We start from the raw sequence: 17,613 nt of genomic DNA, 5'->3' as shown, positions 1-17,613 counted from the left end.
CCTATTCTTACATAGTGCACTAGTTCTGACCATGGTCAAAAGTAGTGCACTATGTAGGGAACAAGTGCCATTGCTCCAAATTTCATAGTCACGCTCACGATGTATTCGCGTTCCAAACCTGAATGTCTCCTCTTCTTCTTGTATGACTTCTTGCATTTGCGTTCTTTGACAACAAGTTGTTCCTCATCCGCCACTAGGTCATCATCCTCATCCTCATCTCTCAGGAAATCTTTGTAGGATCTTTTCTTCTCTCTCTGACTGCGACTGGTCACAAGGCCCACCTCTCCCTCCATTTTCTACACCTGGGAAAGAGAGGCAGTAATATAGACATTAAAATCGATGCACATAACATGATACAATGTATAGGTTCAAATATACTGAATAGGCTAAAGAAGCTGCTTGGGCACACTGGCAAGAATATGCATTTGAACCTGCTAACAGGTGCATTCTACCACCTCTAAACAAACACTCTGCCTACCTGCTCCGCACAAATGTAAACGCAGTACGGAGGTGGCTCTGTTGCTCAACCACTCGCGGTAATTTCGATTATGAAATAGCTATGTGTTTTTCAACAACGAATTGGTAGCTGAACAGGAGAGCTCCGTTTTGGCTTTCCGATGTGTCGACAAAGAACTGACGGACCATCTCCAAACTTCACCCACCGCTTGTCGCCATCTTTGAAGAGTTCAAAGTTTGCTGCGCTCACAAGCGCAGGATAACGCACCCCGTGGGTGGAGGCGTATGGTTTACGTAACATGAGACATTGGCCTACACTTTTCAAAGAGTAACAAAATCAGTATTATTTGTGAAAGTATTATTTTCAAAACATTGCAATGTATGTTACAATTTTGCCGTGTGATTAAATGCATATGTTTTTACTCACAGACTGTCAGGCTAGCTTATTCTACTCAATTTATCGTTAAATCGTTGCTCCATAATTTCCTGAATTTGAAGTCTCCTTCGCTGGTGGGATGATTTCAACACCATTGGAATGCGAGTCCCAGCTGATACAAATTCCGCGGACTCATGTTTAGGAAATGGTCGAATCGTTCTCACACCATTTGCTCCCCCTTCCCTCACGTCCACATAGTCGCTGAATCACGGTAAGCGTTCAAAGCAATATTCTTATCGCTGACTGCTTCCGCATAAATCACGTCCTAAACCTTTATGACTAATTATTTTATTGCTACAATTTAGCACACCAGTTATACGCAATCTATATATTTGGCTGCATTGTTGCAGACTTGCAGGTTGCAACAAAGTTACAGTTATGGATTATTCTCCATTAAATAAATTAATCTTTAAATCAAATATTATGGCATCAAAATCGAATAATTATACCCATATTAACAATATCATATATGAATCATCAACTGATATTAGACCCAAGAGGGAATTAAATAGTAATAGTTGTTTACTTCTCAGTGTGATACATCATTGCCAAATTGCCACTGCCATTTCCAGGCATGATTGAGAGCTTTGTTGTGACAGAGAGAGGAGGTTGACTTGGCAGTCAGAGATTAAGTCAAACAGCACACTGTGTGTACAGAATTTAGGTTACACTGTTAACAATTAAACCAACAGGTGTCTTTTTATTTATTTATTTGACCTTTATTTAACCAGGCAAGTCAGTTCTTATTTTCAATGACGGCCTAGGAACAGTGAGTTCCTGCCTGTTCAGGGGCAGAACGACAGATTTGTACTTTGGCAGCTCGGGGGTTTGAACTCGCAACCTTCCGGTTACTAGTCCAACGCTCTAACCACTAGGCTACCCTGCCGTCTGTTCATCTTTCTTTACCCATGCTAATTGAATGTACTTTACAGTACATCCACAGAGACTAACATTAGTCTAGTGGACGGAGGGTGAGGAGTTCAACAAAATAATACTCAACTATAAAGTACAGTACATCCACAGAGACTAAAGTTAGTCTAATGGAAGGAGGGTGAGGAGTTCAACAAAATAATACTTAACTATAAAGTACAGTACATCCACAGAGACTAAAGTTAGTCTAATGGAAGGAGGGTGAGGAGTTCAGCAAATAATACTCAACTATAAAGTACAGTACATCCCTGAGACTAAAGTTAGTCTAATGGAAGGGTGAGGAGTTCAACAAAATAATACTCAACTATAAAGTACGGTACATCCACAGAGACTAACGTTAGTCTAATGGAAAGGAAGGTGAGGAGTTCAACAAAATAATACTCAACTATAAAGTACAGTACATCCACAGAGACTAAAGTTAGTCCTAATGGAAGGAGGGTGAGGAGTTCAAGCAAAATAATACTTAACTATAAAGTACAGTACATCCACAGAGTAAAGTTAGTCTAATGGAAGGAGGGTGAGGAGTTCAACAAAATAATACTCAACTATAAGTACAGTACATCCACAGAGACTAACGTTAGTCTAATGGAAGGAGGGTGAGGGAGTTCAACAAAATAATACTCAACTATAAAAAATACAGTACTAATGGAAGGAGGGTGAGAGTTCCAAAATAATAGACTAAAGTTACTAATGGAAGGAGGGTGAGGAGTTCAACAAGAATAATACTCAACTATAAAAAGCACAAGGTGCTATAACCTTAAAGGTTCTTCAGCTGTCCCCATAGGAGAACACTTTGATTAACCTTTTTGGTTGCAGGTAGATTCTTTTGGTTCCCGTAGGCTAGAACCCTTTTGGGTTCCATGTAGATCCCTTTCCAGGGGTTCACATGGAACCGGGTTCTACCTGGAACCAAAAGGGTTCTACCTGCAACCAAAAAAAGGTCAATGGGGACAGCTGAAGAACCCTTGGAACCCTTTGTTCTAAGTGTGTATTTGAACAGTGGACTTCGAGTTCACTGTGTCTGTGACTCTGTCTTATTTGAGCTAGACATTACACTTTGAACATCAGGAGAGTGCAATGTCAGCGAGTCCATTATGAAATGTTGCTATGTATCAGAAAAATAATGACACATAAACCACAATGTGACTTGTACATTGGGTAATTGTTCTTACCTCTTCTGCATTTAGTGTTAGGAATTTTACAGTATTTCACGAGTTTATGGAAAATGTATTCAATCACATGTATTTCATTACCTTTTTTTAATATGTATGTATATATATTTTTTATTTTTTTACCTTTATTTAACTAAGGTCAGTTAGAACAAATTCTTATTTTCAATGACGGCCTAGGAACAGTGGGTTAACTGCCTGTTCAGGGGCAGAACGACAGATTTGTAACTTATTAGCTCGGGATATGAACTCGGTTACTAGTCTAACCACTAGGCTACCCTGCCACCATATATATATATATATAATGGACAGTAAACCTAACACAAAGAGCCAGCTAGCGAACTTCAAGTAGCAAACTTGAATCATCAAACATGAGATTACTACCACTTCTTGACAAAACACACCATAGTCATGTGATTGTGCAGTGTCGTTTACACAGAGTCTGGATTTCAACACTCCTCCCTCTGCTCCCCAGAGTGCTGAAGTTACACTGTCATGTTTAGTTAGTGCTGACTTCTGATCCCTCCTCCTAGCCTACATTCCTGTCACCATTCCATGTTGTTCCTAAAGTTGCTCTGTCATGATTAGTCCTAGTCCCTCCATACTCCCCAGTTGTCCATTGCTATTCCCTCACTCCTCCCTCTTGTTTCCAGGGTGGTAAAAAGTGAGTCATGTTTACTCTTGGTCCCCCTCCCTCCAGTTTTCCATTTATATTCTTAAAGTTGCCCTGTCATGTTAAGCGCTGGTCCCTCCCTCCAGTTTTCGATTTATGTTCCTAAAGTTGCCCTGTCATGTTAAGCATTGGGCCCTCCTCCCTCCAGTTTTCCATTTCTATTCCTAAAGTTGCCTTGTCATGTTAAGCGCTTGTCCCTCCTCCCCAGTTTTCCATTACTAGTATTCCTAAAGTTGCCCTGTCATGTTTAGTCCTAGTCCCTCCCTCCACAATGTTCCCATAGCTGTTCCTAGCAGAGCTGTTGTTGAGTCAGGTTTACTGCTTCCTGTTTCTCTCAGCTCAGCTAACCCGTGAAAGAGAAGAAGGGAGGGAGGAGGGGAGGACAGTATAAAGAGAGGTAGAGACCCGAGAGGAGGCACACAAAGTAAGGATTGTACACTTAGGAAAAAAGAAAGAAAGAAAGAAAGAAAGAAAGAGAGAAAGAGAAGGAGAAGACAGTCTCTCATTGTGGGAATATAACAACAAAGAAAGGACCAACTATTGAATAACTTGTGAACTGGTGAGTGAAAAAACTGATTTACAATTTGACTTTTGTGCCATTTCTGGGTCATAGCTTTCAGTCATAACTTTCTATAGCAACTGACATTGCAATTCCTGTTTGGGTCATATAGCAACATGCAAGTATCTGATGTGTGATCATTTTAAAGGCTTATTGTCAACATGTCATGTTTATACGGTTTATACTGTGTTATAGCTCAGACAGTATGGCAGCGTATTATCTCAGTCATATTGATGCTTTTCTCTGTTGTGTACACAGATATGGAGACAGACAAGAAGATGCAGACACAAGTGGAGCTCACAGACAGGTAAGGCTGCAGTATACATACTACTGATTTCTGTGTTTTGATTGAACTTAGCAGACAGTTAACATACGCTGTCTCTGTGCTGGTCTCTACCAAGCATATGAAGATCTCAGACAAACTAAACGGTTTCTTGTGTTATTAAGTGGCTTAGAAACATGCTGCTTTTGCAAGAGGCAGCGTTTCATGGGGTGTTCTTCTGAGTAGGTGTCTATTGCTCTGATCTACTTGCCGTCACCTGCAGTATCTTATCCCCATTAGCAGTTAGCCTCCATTGATAGACCCGTGTTGGTTTTCCACCTCTAAGTGATATGTCACCCAGCTGTCCTATATGTCAGTGGGCATTCCCCCTCTCATCCTTCTGTCAATCATCACTCAGTGTGTAAGACAGTCTTTATCACAGATTGAAAACAGAAGTTAACATGACCCCCCCCATCTCTCTCTCTCTGTGTGAACAGTACAGTAATGCTGTAACTTTACAGGTTGAATACAGGGGTTAATGTGTTTTCCTCTCTCTCTCTCCCACAGTGATCTGTCTGAGCAGATTAAGGCTGTGACCAAGGACAGCCATGTCAGAGCAGAGAACACTGAGCTGATGCTGGCCTACCAGAGAGGAAACGTCAGTCTGACACAGTACAAGGTAATCAATCATTAACATATCATTAACAGAGGCAAAGATTCATCTCTCGTTTTAAACCTCTTCTGCATGTTAGTAAATGGAGATACTAGCAAGTACAACGCAATTAGTCTTATGATTCCTTATCTACACTGTAATTCCCATCAGTTGATCTGAATGTTCCATGTGGACATGCAACATTTTTCGAGCTGGAGCGCCATGCATCATCATGCTCCATCATTCTATCATGTGCTGCTATCAACTGTTGTGGGTCAAGGTACTGTGTTTTGTGTATAATGGAAGTATTGAGACTAACCCTAGTTTATATCCTTTCCTTGTCTCCTTTCCTCAGCTTCTCCTGTGCTCCCTCTATGAGATCTATCAAGCACTAGAGGAAGCTCTGGACAACAACTCCAACCACCCGAGTGTCGCGCCAATATACTTCCCCCTGGAACTGGCACGGCTGGAGTCAGTGGAGAGGGACCTGGAGCATTTCTATGGGCAGGACTGGAGAGAGAAGATTGTTGTACCGGCTGCCACTAAAATATATGCCCATAGACTCAGACAGGTGTGTATTAAACTGGACTGGTCTGTGGAACTTGAATCGTACCATAATGCTTTATAACAGGGTTTCCCCAACTCGGTCCAGGGGCCTCCCCTGGGTGCACATTTTAGTTTTTCCCCAGCACCACACAGCTGATTCAAATAATTACCTCATCATCAACCTTTGATTATTTGAATCATCTGTTTAGTGCTAGGGGAAACTAAACGTGCACCCAGAGAGGCCCCTGGACCGAGTTTAGGAAACCCTGCCTTATGTAACCATGAAGGGGGCAAATGAGGGTTTCAAAAATCCAATGTAAATTCAGCCAAATGTTAGTTGAGATAATAAAAATGGTTAAAAATTGGTTACTTGGAATGGGTTTATAGTGCATTCCCACCAGTGACTGTACTGACTCTCTCTCTCCTTCTCTCCTTCCCTCCACAGATCGGCAAAGACAACCCTGAGTATCTAGTGGCCCACGCGTACACCCGCTACCTCGGCGACCTATCTGGCGGACAAGTCCTTGGCCGTATTACTCAGAAGTCTCTGGGGCTGAAGGGTGGCGAGGGTCTGTCGTTCTTTTCCTTCCCGGGCGTGAGCAGCCCCAACCTGTTCAAACAGCTGTACAGGAGTAGAATGAACAGCATAGAGCTGGAGGAGGAGGAGAGGAAAGGAATGCTGGAGGAGGCTGTCAGAGCCTTCGAGTTGAACATCCAGGTGAGGAGGAGGAGGAGAGGAGGAGAGGAGAGGAGTGGAGGATGAGGGGGGGGTGACGAGGAATAGGGAAACAGGACAGTCATGGTTTAGGGGGGATATAAGGTTAGATATTAGGGTTGGTGTTCAACTATAAGCTAAGTGAGTGCCATTTTTCGTTTTTTTTTTTATGAGCTTCTTGGCTCTTCGTACATAAGATGACTGACTTTTGACTGATGTCTTGCCTCTGTCTGTGATGCAGGTCTTTGACGATCTTCAGAAGATGGTGTCTGTGACAGAGAGGGAAAGTGAGGTCATGCATACGACAACCAGAAATAGATGCACAAGACACACGTCGACACATTCCAAACTGGCTGATGGTAAGTTACGCACACACAGAGATACACACACACACAGGCATAGACACACACACACACGCATAGGCACATGCATGTGCGAACGCATGCACGCACACAGACACCACACGCACGGACACACACACACACGACTTAATATGATGACGGTGATATTTAGTACTTCTGCAGTTAGTGTGTTAGATAATACTAATAATTCCTATTTCTCAGGAGAGAAACTGACTGCTAGATCCCTTCAGATCCAGACCAGTCTGGTCAACGCATCACCCCTCTTCAGAATGGTGCTGGGGATCTGTGTCGCCCTGGCAACGGTTGGCATGGGAATGTATGCTTTTTAAAGTTGTAAAGAAGTGTTTTCAGCAAAGTTGAATCCGTCCATAACAGAAGATTACCCTAGACCTAGATGATGTTGGGAGTATTTTTGTACTTTAAAGACTTTAAAGAGAATGAAGGACCCCATATTTTATAATGTTGTTGATCCTAAATAGTTTTAAAAGTTGTTAAAAAAAAGGAAATACTGTACAGAAGTAAGTAATAACTTAGTAATATAAATTCTTATAGTTCCTGTGTTGTATGTAGCCACATTAAACTATGAATTAGGATGTGTATGGTATTGATACATGTCCGTGTGTCTGACTGGCAGTACTGACTCAATGTCCACCAGTATAAAATCACTAGTACACTAGAAATAGACTAGTACTCCTGAACATTTAGTGACATTTCTGAATCATTTATCAATGTCACTGTGAAAATGAGAGCAAAATGAAATCTATCCTTTTTCATTTACAATCTCAAGATGTAGCCATTACTACTGTAATATTTCTACCTGTCAAATCCATTTTTGTAAAGTCAGTTATACTGTTTGTGAAATTTGTTCAACAAAAATATTTGTATATATTGTATATATTTGTACATTTTTAATAAAAAAGTATACCATGTGGGGTATAAAATGCACAGATCATTTCTTCATCGTCTACATGATTTCAAATCCTTTCCTCTATCAACATCCAACCACAGAGTAACAATATAGATTGAACATGTAATTTTATCTCAATCAGTGTGCATAAAAAAGTTACATTAATATACTTCAAAATGAAGAAAACAAGAATAAAATAGGAACAAAAAAATATCAGGCTGTTCCAGTTCTGTGGAACAGAGTCTTGTCTTGTGGGGTTTCTAATCAGAAATGCTAAGGCGCAAATCCCATCCTTCTATTTCCCAAATAATAACAGACAAATTAGATAACAATGTCAGGCTGTTAGAATTCTCTTCTAGTATACGAGTATTGTGGTGATAATAGGCTTTAGAAGCCCCTTCATTACATTTCCTTCTGAAGATGTTGCGAATCCTCCTCATCGATTCCGGGGAAAGGGTCACTAACTTCCTCATTCTGCTGTGTTTCTGCTCTAATGTCTCCCTGGTCAGGTGCCGAGCTAGAGGTCAGTGGCTCAGTCTGACACAGCAGCGTTGCTTTTACCTTCCTTCTTCAGCGCTGTCTTCTTTGAACAAGAACTTAGAACATGGTTCTCCATCATACTCTGAGTAATAAGTCCCTCCTCCTTGTTAGCAGCAAACCGATCAGGTACACTCTTAGCAATCCACAGAGCTACAAGGCAAACCACGTAGAGGTTGAAGATCTTTGATCCCAGTCCAAGTGCTCTCGCCGGCACCATTCTGGGGCCTAGTATCTCCTCCAGGTTCGCCATGATGTTCCTGGCCACTGTTGGTCAATTTCTTCAACAAATGATCAGGTCTATATAATTATCAAACATACATTAGTAAGGAAAGGAAACACAGACTCGTTGTTTAAGCATTAAAAAATACACCTTTAGTAATACAATTTCTAGGCAGAAGTTGGTACGGAGTACAATATAACAGTATATGATAGTTTCTCCCCAAGTTCTGCAAAATGTCTAAGACATCCTGTAACTCATAGAGCCTCTCCCAGTCCTCCTTGCGTGAGTTTCCCTGGCAACAACATTTTAATAAATCTAACCTCCCCTGACAGCAGTAACCATCTTATCAGCAATTAAAAGCTCAGAAGTGGGTTGGACCAAAACTTGACCTTTCATCACAAGTACAGGGTCATGACAAGGTGAACGAGTGTAAGCATCTTCTGACAGGTGGCTGGTTTCATCAGGTCTGTGACAGCCTTGTGTTGTCGGACAACCAGATAACCACGGTGGGATCCAGACAGGAGGAGTCTGAACGTAAACACCTTCTGACAGGTGGCTGGTTTCATCAGGTCTGTGACAGCCTTGTGTTGTCGGACAACCAGATAACCACGGTGGGATCCAGACAGGAGGAGTCTGAACGTAAACATCTTCTGACAGGTGGCTGGTTTCATCAGGTCTGTGACAGCCTTGTGTTGTCGGACAACCAGATAACCACGGTGGGATCCAGACAGGAGGAGTCTGAACGTAAACACCTTCTGATAGGTGGCTGGTTTCATCAGGTCTGTGGCAGCCTTGTGTTGTCGGTCAACCAGATAACCACGGTGGGGTCCAGACAGGAGGAGTCTGAACGTAAACACCTTCTGATAGTGTCTGAAGGTCACAACACTCAAAAAGGTTAACACACACACAGAGAGGTCCTGAAGAGGAGACCTTACAGTTTATCATAACATAATGTATTAACCCTTTAAAGGGTATAAGGCCTTGGTTTAACCCTCTTCACCACCTGTGGATCTGTGGACTGCTGAAGAGTGTTGACCAGCTGCCCCCCCGTGGCCTGGCCCATAACAAGGATCATAGGAGAGCTTCTGCATCCTTCAAAAGAGGGGTGACCTTCAGAGAAAGTCAGTTCCGAAAGAGTTTGTAAGTCACTTGAAGAATTACCTGGGAGATAATGTCCTGATGGTTTAACTGAGCACCACGACCTGCTTCGAGAAGGTCTTGGAGGCAGCTCGTCACCTTGGTCCCGATTTCAGTGAGGGCTCTTTGGACGATGTCCCTTGTGCTGTCTCTTCCTGCTGCCATGTCCACCAGGCTCTCCACGACCTCCCTGACTTCCTGTGGAATGTATTTCTCTCTTTTCCATGTGATCTCTAAATGCTCCTCTTATGACTATTGATAGAGGTTAAAACAGCAGTCTATAATAAGATATTTAAATATTCAATTTTCAATAAATTTGCAAAAATGTCTACAATCCTGTTTTGACTTCGTCATTATGAGTATTATTATTGTAGATAATTGAAAAAAAAACAAATATTTAATCAATTTAGAATTTCGGACTAACACAGCAAAATGTGGAATAAGTCAAGGGTATGAATACTTTTCTGAATGCACTGCATGTATTTCTTATGAAACACACAGCATGCCGACAGTATTACACTGAACATGTGAGGGCGGCAGAATTTGGCCTAGTGGTTAGAGCGTTGGACTAGTAACCGGAAGGTTGCAAGTTAAATCCCCAAGCTGACAAGGTACAAATCTGTCGTTCTGCCCCTGAACAGGCAGTTAACCCACTGTTCTAGGCCGTCATTGAAAATAAGAATTTGTTCTTAACAGCTTACCTAGTTAAATAAAATTTAAATAATAATTAAATAGTCACACACACAGGGATAAGAGAAGCTGGTCATTCCTTTCCAGTAGACCGGAAAGATGGGCATCGTTCCACATTGAGCTCTTTCCAAACATCGCTGCTTGATGTTAACGCGAGCCTGTGCCGACTCCTCACCTTCAATGCCTGCCTGTGAGTTTTGAATTTAGTGGAATATTGAGTTGCATATTAGCAGTGGCAAATGTTTATACGAATGAAAAGCATTTACAACTCATTTTGAACACCTGACACCTGACAATGTCATTTGATCAGGCTATTATGAATCTTTCACATCTACCGCTGGTTATAAAGTGAAGTATATTTCTTACCAGCTCAATGGGCAGGTTTTCTCCCCCTCTCTCTTCCTGAAATCTACAAATGAAACACAGAACATATATTCAGCAAAGAGACTTATCGTATTTTGGCCATGTATTTGAAAACTTCATTATTAGCTAAACAGGAAAGTGTTGGACAGGTTGACTTCCTGTGGACCTTGAGAATTCGCTCTCACTTTTCAGGAAGGCTTTCTGAACGTGAAGATGATCCATCCCCTCATGTGATTGACATGGATGTCGGTTGACAGTGTTGCCTGCCCTGAAGGGTCAGGAACTCTCTGATGAGCTTCTCTGTAGACAGGCCATCATTCGCTCTGGAACCAGTGGTGGAGCGCTAACTGGCATATTCATTTTGAACTCATACAAACTTATAAGGGATATGACGGGCTGCGTTTGACCTGTTATTTATCACTTCCTATGTAGTCAAACAAACAAAATGGAGAGAGTGTGTATGCCACAACGCCAGGTATAGGTTATGAAGTGAATTTGTCTTCATAAACTAATATTAAGTGTTTTTACACAGTGACGTCACTTGATGGCGCTCAATATCAAGCAACGTTTTGTCATCATACAATTGAATTTGCCATGTGTCCTGCGGGCCCGGTGTAAACCCATAGAAGCCTATTGAATTACTAGAGGGGGCATTTGTCAAATGTTAAGCAGGCAGCACAGGAGAACCCAAGAGCAGACTCAGACCAGGAAACAGAGGATGAATGAACCAGATATTTATTGCAACACAGGGGAAGATGAAGTGCAGATCCAGGAAGCTTGGATGAATTGCTTAGGAAAAACCCGATGTGGAGGCTGAGGTTGGAGTGAGCTGGGTTGGGACAGGGTAAACAGGTCTGGAGGGGAATCCAAGGGAGTGATGCTGAGTTGAATTCCAGAACAGAGGGGTAGCGAAATGTGGAACAGGAGACAGGAACCAGTCAGAGCAGCAAAATGAGATTACAATCTGGCAGAGTGGAAGTGGCAGGATTGGTATTTGTAGAATCTTGATTATGGAACAGGTTGCAGCTGGTGGGGAACTGTTCTGACTCCAGCACACCCTGTCTCCAACCACACAATCACACAGAGAGAGAGACAAGAAGAAGAGCGAGAGGGAGAGAACTGGGAAATGGCTGCAGGTCAAGGGGACACCGAATGTCCCCACTAGGGGTGTAGCAGGAGAAGATGTGACAATAAACCCTCAAATTTCCATAATTGGGCAAATATGGCAGCCATCTTGGTCAGGGATGAATCCATACCAGTATAAGTACAATGAATGGCAGGATAGGCAGAGGTAATATGGCTCCGGAAAATATTAAGAAACCACTGCAAATGATCAGTTTTCTCTGGTTTTACTATTTATAGGTATGTGTTTGGGTAAAATTTACATTTTGTTTAATTATATAAACTACTGACAACAGTTCTCCCAAATTCCAAATAAAATGTAATTTTAGAGCATTTATTTGCAGAAAATGACAATTGGTCAAAATAGCAAAAAATATGCAGTGTTGTCAGACCTCAATAATGCTAGAAAATAAGTTAATATTCATTTTAAACAACACAATGCTAATGTTTTAACTTAGGAAGGTTCAGAAACCCTGATTTTCAATATTTGGTGGAATAACCTGATTTTCAATCACAGCTTTCATATGAATGTATGCACACATGAAAGTCGCTTTGGATAAGCGTCCGCTAAATGGCATATCAGTTGGTCCACCAGCTGGCGATGTTGGGTGACTTTATGCACGCCAGGGAAATTCCTCCACCAAATGTGGGTTCAGAGACCTACAAGCCACAGGACGCACCCCTGTGTAGGTGGAGAACTAGAATGTATGTTTCAGCAAGGCTGAATTATTGTGCTGAGACGCATGAATCGCTTTGGATAAAAGCTTCCTTCTCGCTAAATGTTCCCCAACTCTGATATTAGTTTTAGGATTATGCCCACTCATTGGTTTTCCAGTCTTTCCCAACTCTGATTGGTTTTGGGACAAATGACTTTCAGCAGGACAATGCCACTCCTGAGGATTGGTTTCTCCAGCAGGACAATGTTCCCCAACTCTGAGGATTGGCCAGGAAATGTTCACAGATTGGTTTCTGCGAGACCTGGAAGGACCTACAAGTTCCTAACCTGATGTCTCGCACCAACTGTGGGATTGGTTTCTCCAGGAGGACAATGTTCTAATCTGAGGAGTGTTTTCTCAGCAGGACAGGTTCCCCAACTCTGGAATCGGGCAGGACAATGTTCCCCAACTCTTTGGTTTCTCCAACAGGACAATGTTCCCCAACTCAAGTTTCTCCAACAGGACAATGTTACAAGGTTGTCCTGGACAATGTTTTCCACAACTAGAGTTGGTTTCTCCGGCAGGACAATGTTCCCCAACTCTGAGGATTGGTTTTCTCCAGCTGACAATGTTCCCCAACTCTGAGGATTGGTTTTCCAGCAGGACAATGTTCCCCAACTCTGAGGATTGGTTTTCCAACAGGACAATGTTCCCCAACTCTGAGGATTGGTTTCTCCAGCAGGACAATGTTCCCCAACTCTGAGGATTGGTTTTCCAGCAGGACAATGTTCCCCAACTCTGAAGTTGGTTTTCCAGCAGGACAATGTTCCCCAACTCTGAGGATTGGTTTTCCAGCAGGACAATGTTCCCCAACTCTGATTGGTTTTCTCCCCAACTCTGAGGATTAGTTTTCTTTGAGGACAATGTTCCCCAACTCTGAGGATTGGTTTCTCCAGCAGGACAATGTTCCCCAACTCTGAGGATTGGTTTTCTCCAGCAGGACAATGTTCTCACAACTCCTGAGGATTGGTTTCTCCAGCAGGACAATGTTCCCCAACTCTGATTGGTTTTCTCCAGCAGGACAGTGTTCCCCGAACTCTGAGGATTGGTTTCTCAGCAGGACAATGTTCCCCAACTCTGAGGATTGGTTTCTCCAGCAGGACAATGTTCCCCAACTCTGAGGATTAGTTTCTCCAGCAGGACAATGTTCCCCAACTCTGAGGATTGGTTTCTCAACAGGACAATGTTCCCCAACTCTGAGGATTAGTTTTTCCAACAGGACAATGTTCCCCAACTCTGAGGATTGGTTTTCCCCAACTCTGAGGATTGGTTTCTCCAGGACAATGTTCCCCAACTCTGAGGATTGGTTTCTCCAGCAGGACAATGTTCCCCAACTCTGAGGATTGGTTTCTCCAGCAGGACAATGTTCCCCAACTCTGAGGGGATTGGTTTCTCCAGCAGGACAATGTTCCCCAACTCTGAGGATTGGTTTTTCCAGCAGGACAATGTTCCCCAACTCTGAGGATTGTTTTCCAGCAGGACAATGTTCCCAACTCTGAGGATTGGTTTTTCCAGCAGGACAATGTTCCCCAACTCTGAGGATTGGTTTTCCAGCAGGACAATGTTCCCCAACTCTGAGGATTGGTTTCTCCAGCAGGACAATGTTCACAACTCTGAGGATTGGTTTTCCAGCAGGACAATGTTCCCCAACTCTGAGGATTGGTTTTCCAGCAGGACAATGTTCCCCAACTCTGAGAAGTTGGTTTTTCCAGCAGGACAATGCTTCATGCCACACAGCCAGGTCAATCAAGGTGTGGATGGAGGACCACCAGATCAAGACCCTGTCATGGCCAGCCCAATCTCAGACCTGAACCCTGACTCCAGACCTGACCCCATGACCTGTCCATTTTCTGAAAATAAATGCACTAAATGACAATATTTTTATTTGGAAGTTGTCAGTAGTTTATAGAATAAACCAAAAATGTAAATTTTACCCAAACACATACCTATAAATAGAACAACCAGAGTAACTGATCGTTTTGCAGTGGTCTCTTCATTTCTTCCAGAGCTGTATATGAAATTTGGCAGATGCTTTTATCTTAAGTTAACCAACTCCTGACCAACTTGACTGACCTTTGGCTCATCATAGGTTCAATACCATTCGTTAATTCCTAATGTTACCAAGAAGACTGTTCTGAATGCTTAAATAATGTCATGTCTACAGGATAGTTTCACTCAAAATGACAACTTATTTATGAAGAGCTTTTCAAACATTTTGCTCAAATGCAACATGTGTGTATACAATTGAACCTAAAGTATTTTATTCTGCTATAAGCATACTTTTGGTTTGTTCGTTTATTAGCTGAGCACGTGAAAACGATGTTAAGACAGTCTTTTCGTAGTCTTGATTTATTCTAATACATTTGCATATGTCATATAGAAGGACACAACACATTCGTTTGGATTCCATGGATTTACATGTCCTGGTTTTCATTTCAGACAGGCGATTCATTATCAACACAAAATATAAGACATTCACGTATTTAATGATTCTAATATTTGTGTATCTAGAATTATGAGCCTTTAGGAATAAAGATGCCTGCTGTTAAGCAGAGAATACATGTAATGAAATAGTCAGTATCAAACTATTAGGTAACTGAAATAATGAAATAGTCAGTATCAACCTATTAGGTAACTGAAATAATGAAATAGTCAGTATCAAACTATTAGGTAACTGAAATAATGAAATAGTCAGTATCAAACTATTAGGTAACTGAAATAATGAAATAGTCAGTATCAACCTATTAGGTAACTGAAATAATAATAGGCAGTATCAAAATTAGTAACTGAAATAATGAAATAGGCAGTATCAAACTATTAGGTAACTGAAATAATGAAATAGGCAGTATCAAACTATTAGGTAACTGAAATAATGAAATAGTATCTATTAGGTAACTGTATCATCAACCTATTAGGTAACTGAAATAATGAAATAGTCAGTATCAAACTATTAGGTAACTGAAATAATGAAATAGGCAGTATCAACCTATTAGGTAACTGAAATAATGAAATAGGCAGTATCAACCTATTAGGTAAATGAAATAATGAAATAGGCAGTATCAAACTATTAGGTAACTGAAATAATTAGTCAGTATCAAACTATTAGGTAACTGAAATAATAAAATAGGCAGTATGAACCTACTGAAATAATGAAATAGGTATCAACCTATTAGGTAAATAATAATGAAATAGGCAGTATCAAACACTGAAATAATATAGGCAGTACCTATTAGGTAACTGAAATAATGAAATAGGCAGTATCAACCTATTAGGTAACTAATATGAAATAGTCAGTATCAAACTATTAGGTAACTGAAATAATGAAATAGGCAGTATCAACCTATTAGGTAACTGAAATAATGAAATAGGCAGTATCAACCTATTAGGTAAATGAAATAATGAAATAGGCAGTATCAAACTATTAGGTAACTGAAATAATGAAATAGTCAGTATCAAACTATTAGGTAACTGAAATAATGAAATAGGCAGTATGAACCTATTAGGTAACTGAAATAATGAAATAGTCAGTATCAACCTATTACATTTACATTTAAGTCATTTAGCAGACGCTCTTATCCAGAGCGACTTACAAATTAGTGCATTCACCTTATGTCATTTCAATCTGATAAGTGCCGCCAACAGGATGGACGTATCTGATTTCGGTAAGGCCCTAAACAGATCTCTGTAGCCTACTGGACAATAGCATATAATGTCAACATTATGTCAACCGTATATCTACAGCATGTCTACAGTACGTCTACAGTACGTCTACAGTACGTCTACAGTACGTCAACCGTATGTCTACAGCATGTCTACAGTATGTCAACCGTATGTCTACAGCATGTCTACAGTACGTCAACCGTATGTCTACAGTACCTCAACCGTATGTCTACAGCATGTCTACAGTATGTCAACCGTATGTCTACAGTATGTCAACCGTATGTCTACAGTACGTCAACCGTATGTCTACAGTATGTCTACAGTACATCTACAGTACGTCAACCGTATGTCTACAGTATGTCAACCGTATGTCTACAGTACGTCTACAGTACATCTACAGTATGTCAACAAATACGTCTGACAGCGTAAACAGTCGTCACAGTACGTCTACAGTACGTCTACAGTACGTCAACCGTATGTCTACAGCATGTCTACAGTATCAACCGTATGTCTACGAGTACGTCAACCGTATGTCTACAGTATGTCTACAGTACGTCTACAGTCGTCAACAGTACGTCTACAGTATCGTCTACAGTATATCAACAGTACGTCTACAGTATGTCTACAGTATGTCAACCGTATGTCTACAGTATGTCTACAGTATGTCAACAGTATGCCTACAGTATGTCAGCAGTATGTAAACAGTACGTTAACCGTATGTCTACAGTATGTCTACAGTATGTCAACCGTATGTCAGCCGTATGTCTACAGTATGTCTACAGTACGTCTACAGTACATCAACAGTATGTCTACAGTACGTCTACAGTACGTCTACAGTATGTCTACAGTATGTCTACAGTACGTCAACAGTATGTCTACAGTATGTCAACCGTATGTCTACAGTTTTCTAGAGGCACTGACATTCCTGTAGTAGTCTACAAGCCACTCAATCACACTGTAGCATTCATTCATTTTGGTGAGACGGTGGTCAGCTACTAATGTCATTTCAATCTGATAAGTGCCGCCAACAGGATGGACGTATCTGATTTCAGTAAGACACTAAACAGATCTCTGTAGCCTACTGGACAATAGCATATAATGTCAACATTATGTCAACAGGATGTCTACAGTATGTCAACCCGTATATCTACAGCATGTCTACAGTACGTCTACAGTACGTCTACAGTATGTCAACCGTATGTCTACAGTATGTCTACAGTATGTCTACAGAATGTCAACCATATGTCTACAGTATGTCTACAGTACGTCTACAGTACGTCTACAGTATGTCAACCGTATGTCTACAGTATGTCTACAGTATGTCTACAGAATGTCAACCATATGTCTACAGTATGTCTACAGTATGTCAACAGTTATGTCTACAGTATGTCTACAGTATGTCAACCGTATGTCTACAGTACGTCTACAGTATGTCAACAGTACGTCTACAGAACGTCTACAGTACGTCTACAGTATGTCAAAGTTATTATATATTATT

General features: G+C 41.2%; 3 protein-coding genes across 4 annotated transcripts in view; 1 reads left to right on the top strand and 2 right to left on the bottom strand.

Moving 5' to 3' along the window:
* The window catches only part of LOC127932344 (HMG domain-containing protein 4-like), an 81,142-nt gene extending 80,052 nt beyond the window's left edge, over nt 1-1,090 (bottom strand). The window contains exon 1 of the mRNA XM_052527921.1: nt 884-1,090. The gene's annotated coding sequence lies outside the window, so the exon portion shown is untranslated. The remainder of the gene's footprint in view (nt 1-883) is intronic.
* Nucleotides 1-7,266, top strand: part of LOC118375208 (heme oxygenase-like) — a 17,662-nt gene extending 10,396 nt beyond the window's left edge. Inside the window, exons 2-8 of one of the 2 annotated variants that reach the window (XM_052527917.1) lie at nt 4,121-4,223; nt 4,482-4,530; nt 5,053-5,164; nt 5,493-5,708; nt 6,129-6,401; nt 6,640-6,757; nt 6,962-7,266. In XM_052527917.1, the coding sequence (XP_052383877.1) occupies nt 4,484-4,530; nt 5,053-5,164; nt 5,493-5,708; nt 6,129-6,401; nt 6,640-6,757; nt 6,962-7,089 (894 nt within the window). In that variant the 5' untranslated portion in view covers nt 4,121-4,223; nt 4,482-4,483 and the 3' untranslated portion in view covers nt 7,090-7,266. The remainder of the gene's footprint in view (nt 1-4,120; nt 4,224-4,481; nt 4,531-5,052; nt 5,165-5,492; nt 5,709-6,128; nt 6,402-6,639; nt 6,758-6,961) is intronic. The other variant, XM_052527916.1, reaches the window with a different exon arrangement.
* Nucleotides 1-17,613, bottom strand: part of LOC127932342 (nuclear factor 1 X-type) — a 164,895-nt gene that overhangs the window by 20,523 nt on the left and 126,759 nt on the right.

Source organism: Oncorhynchus keta, chromosome 10, assembly GCF_023373465.1.
Source record: "Oncorhynchus keta strain PuntledgeMale-10-30-2019 chromosome 10, Oket_V2, whole genome shotgun sequence".
NCBI classification, from domain to species: domain Eukaryota; kingdom Metazoa; phylum Chordata; class Actinopteri; order Salmoniformes; family Salmonidae; genus Oncorhynchus; species Oncorhynchus keta.
Note: the sequence above shows the minus strand (reverse complement) of the source record. Positions and strands in the feature narration are given on the sequence as shown.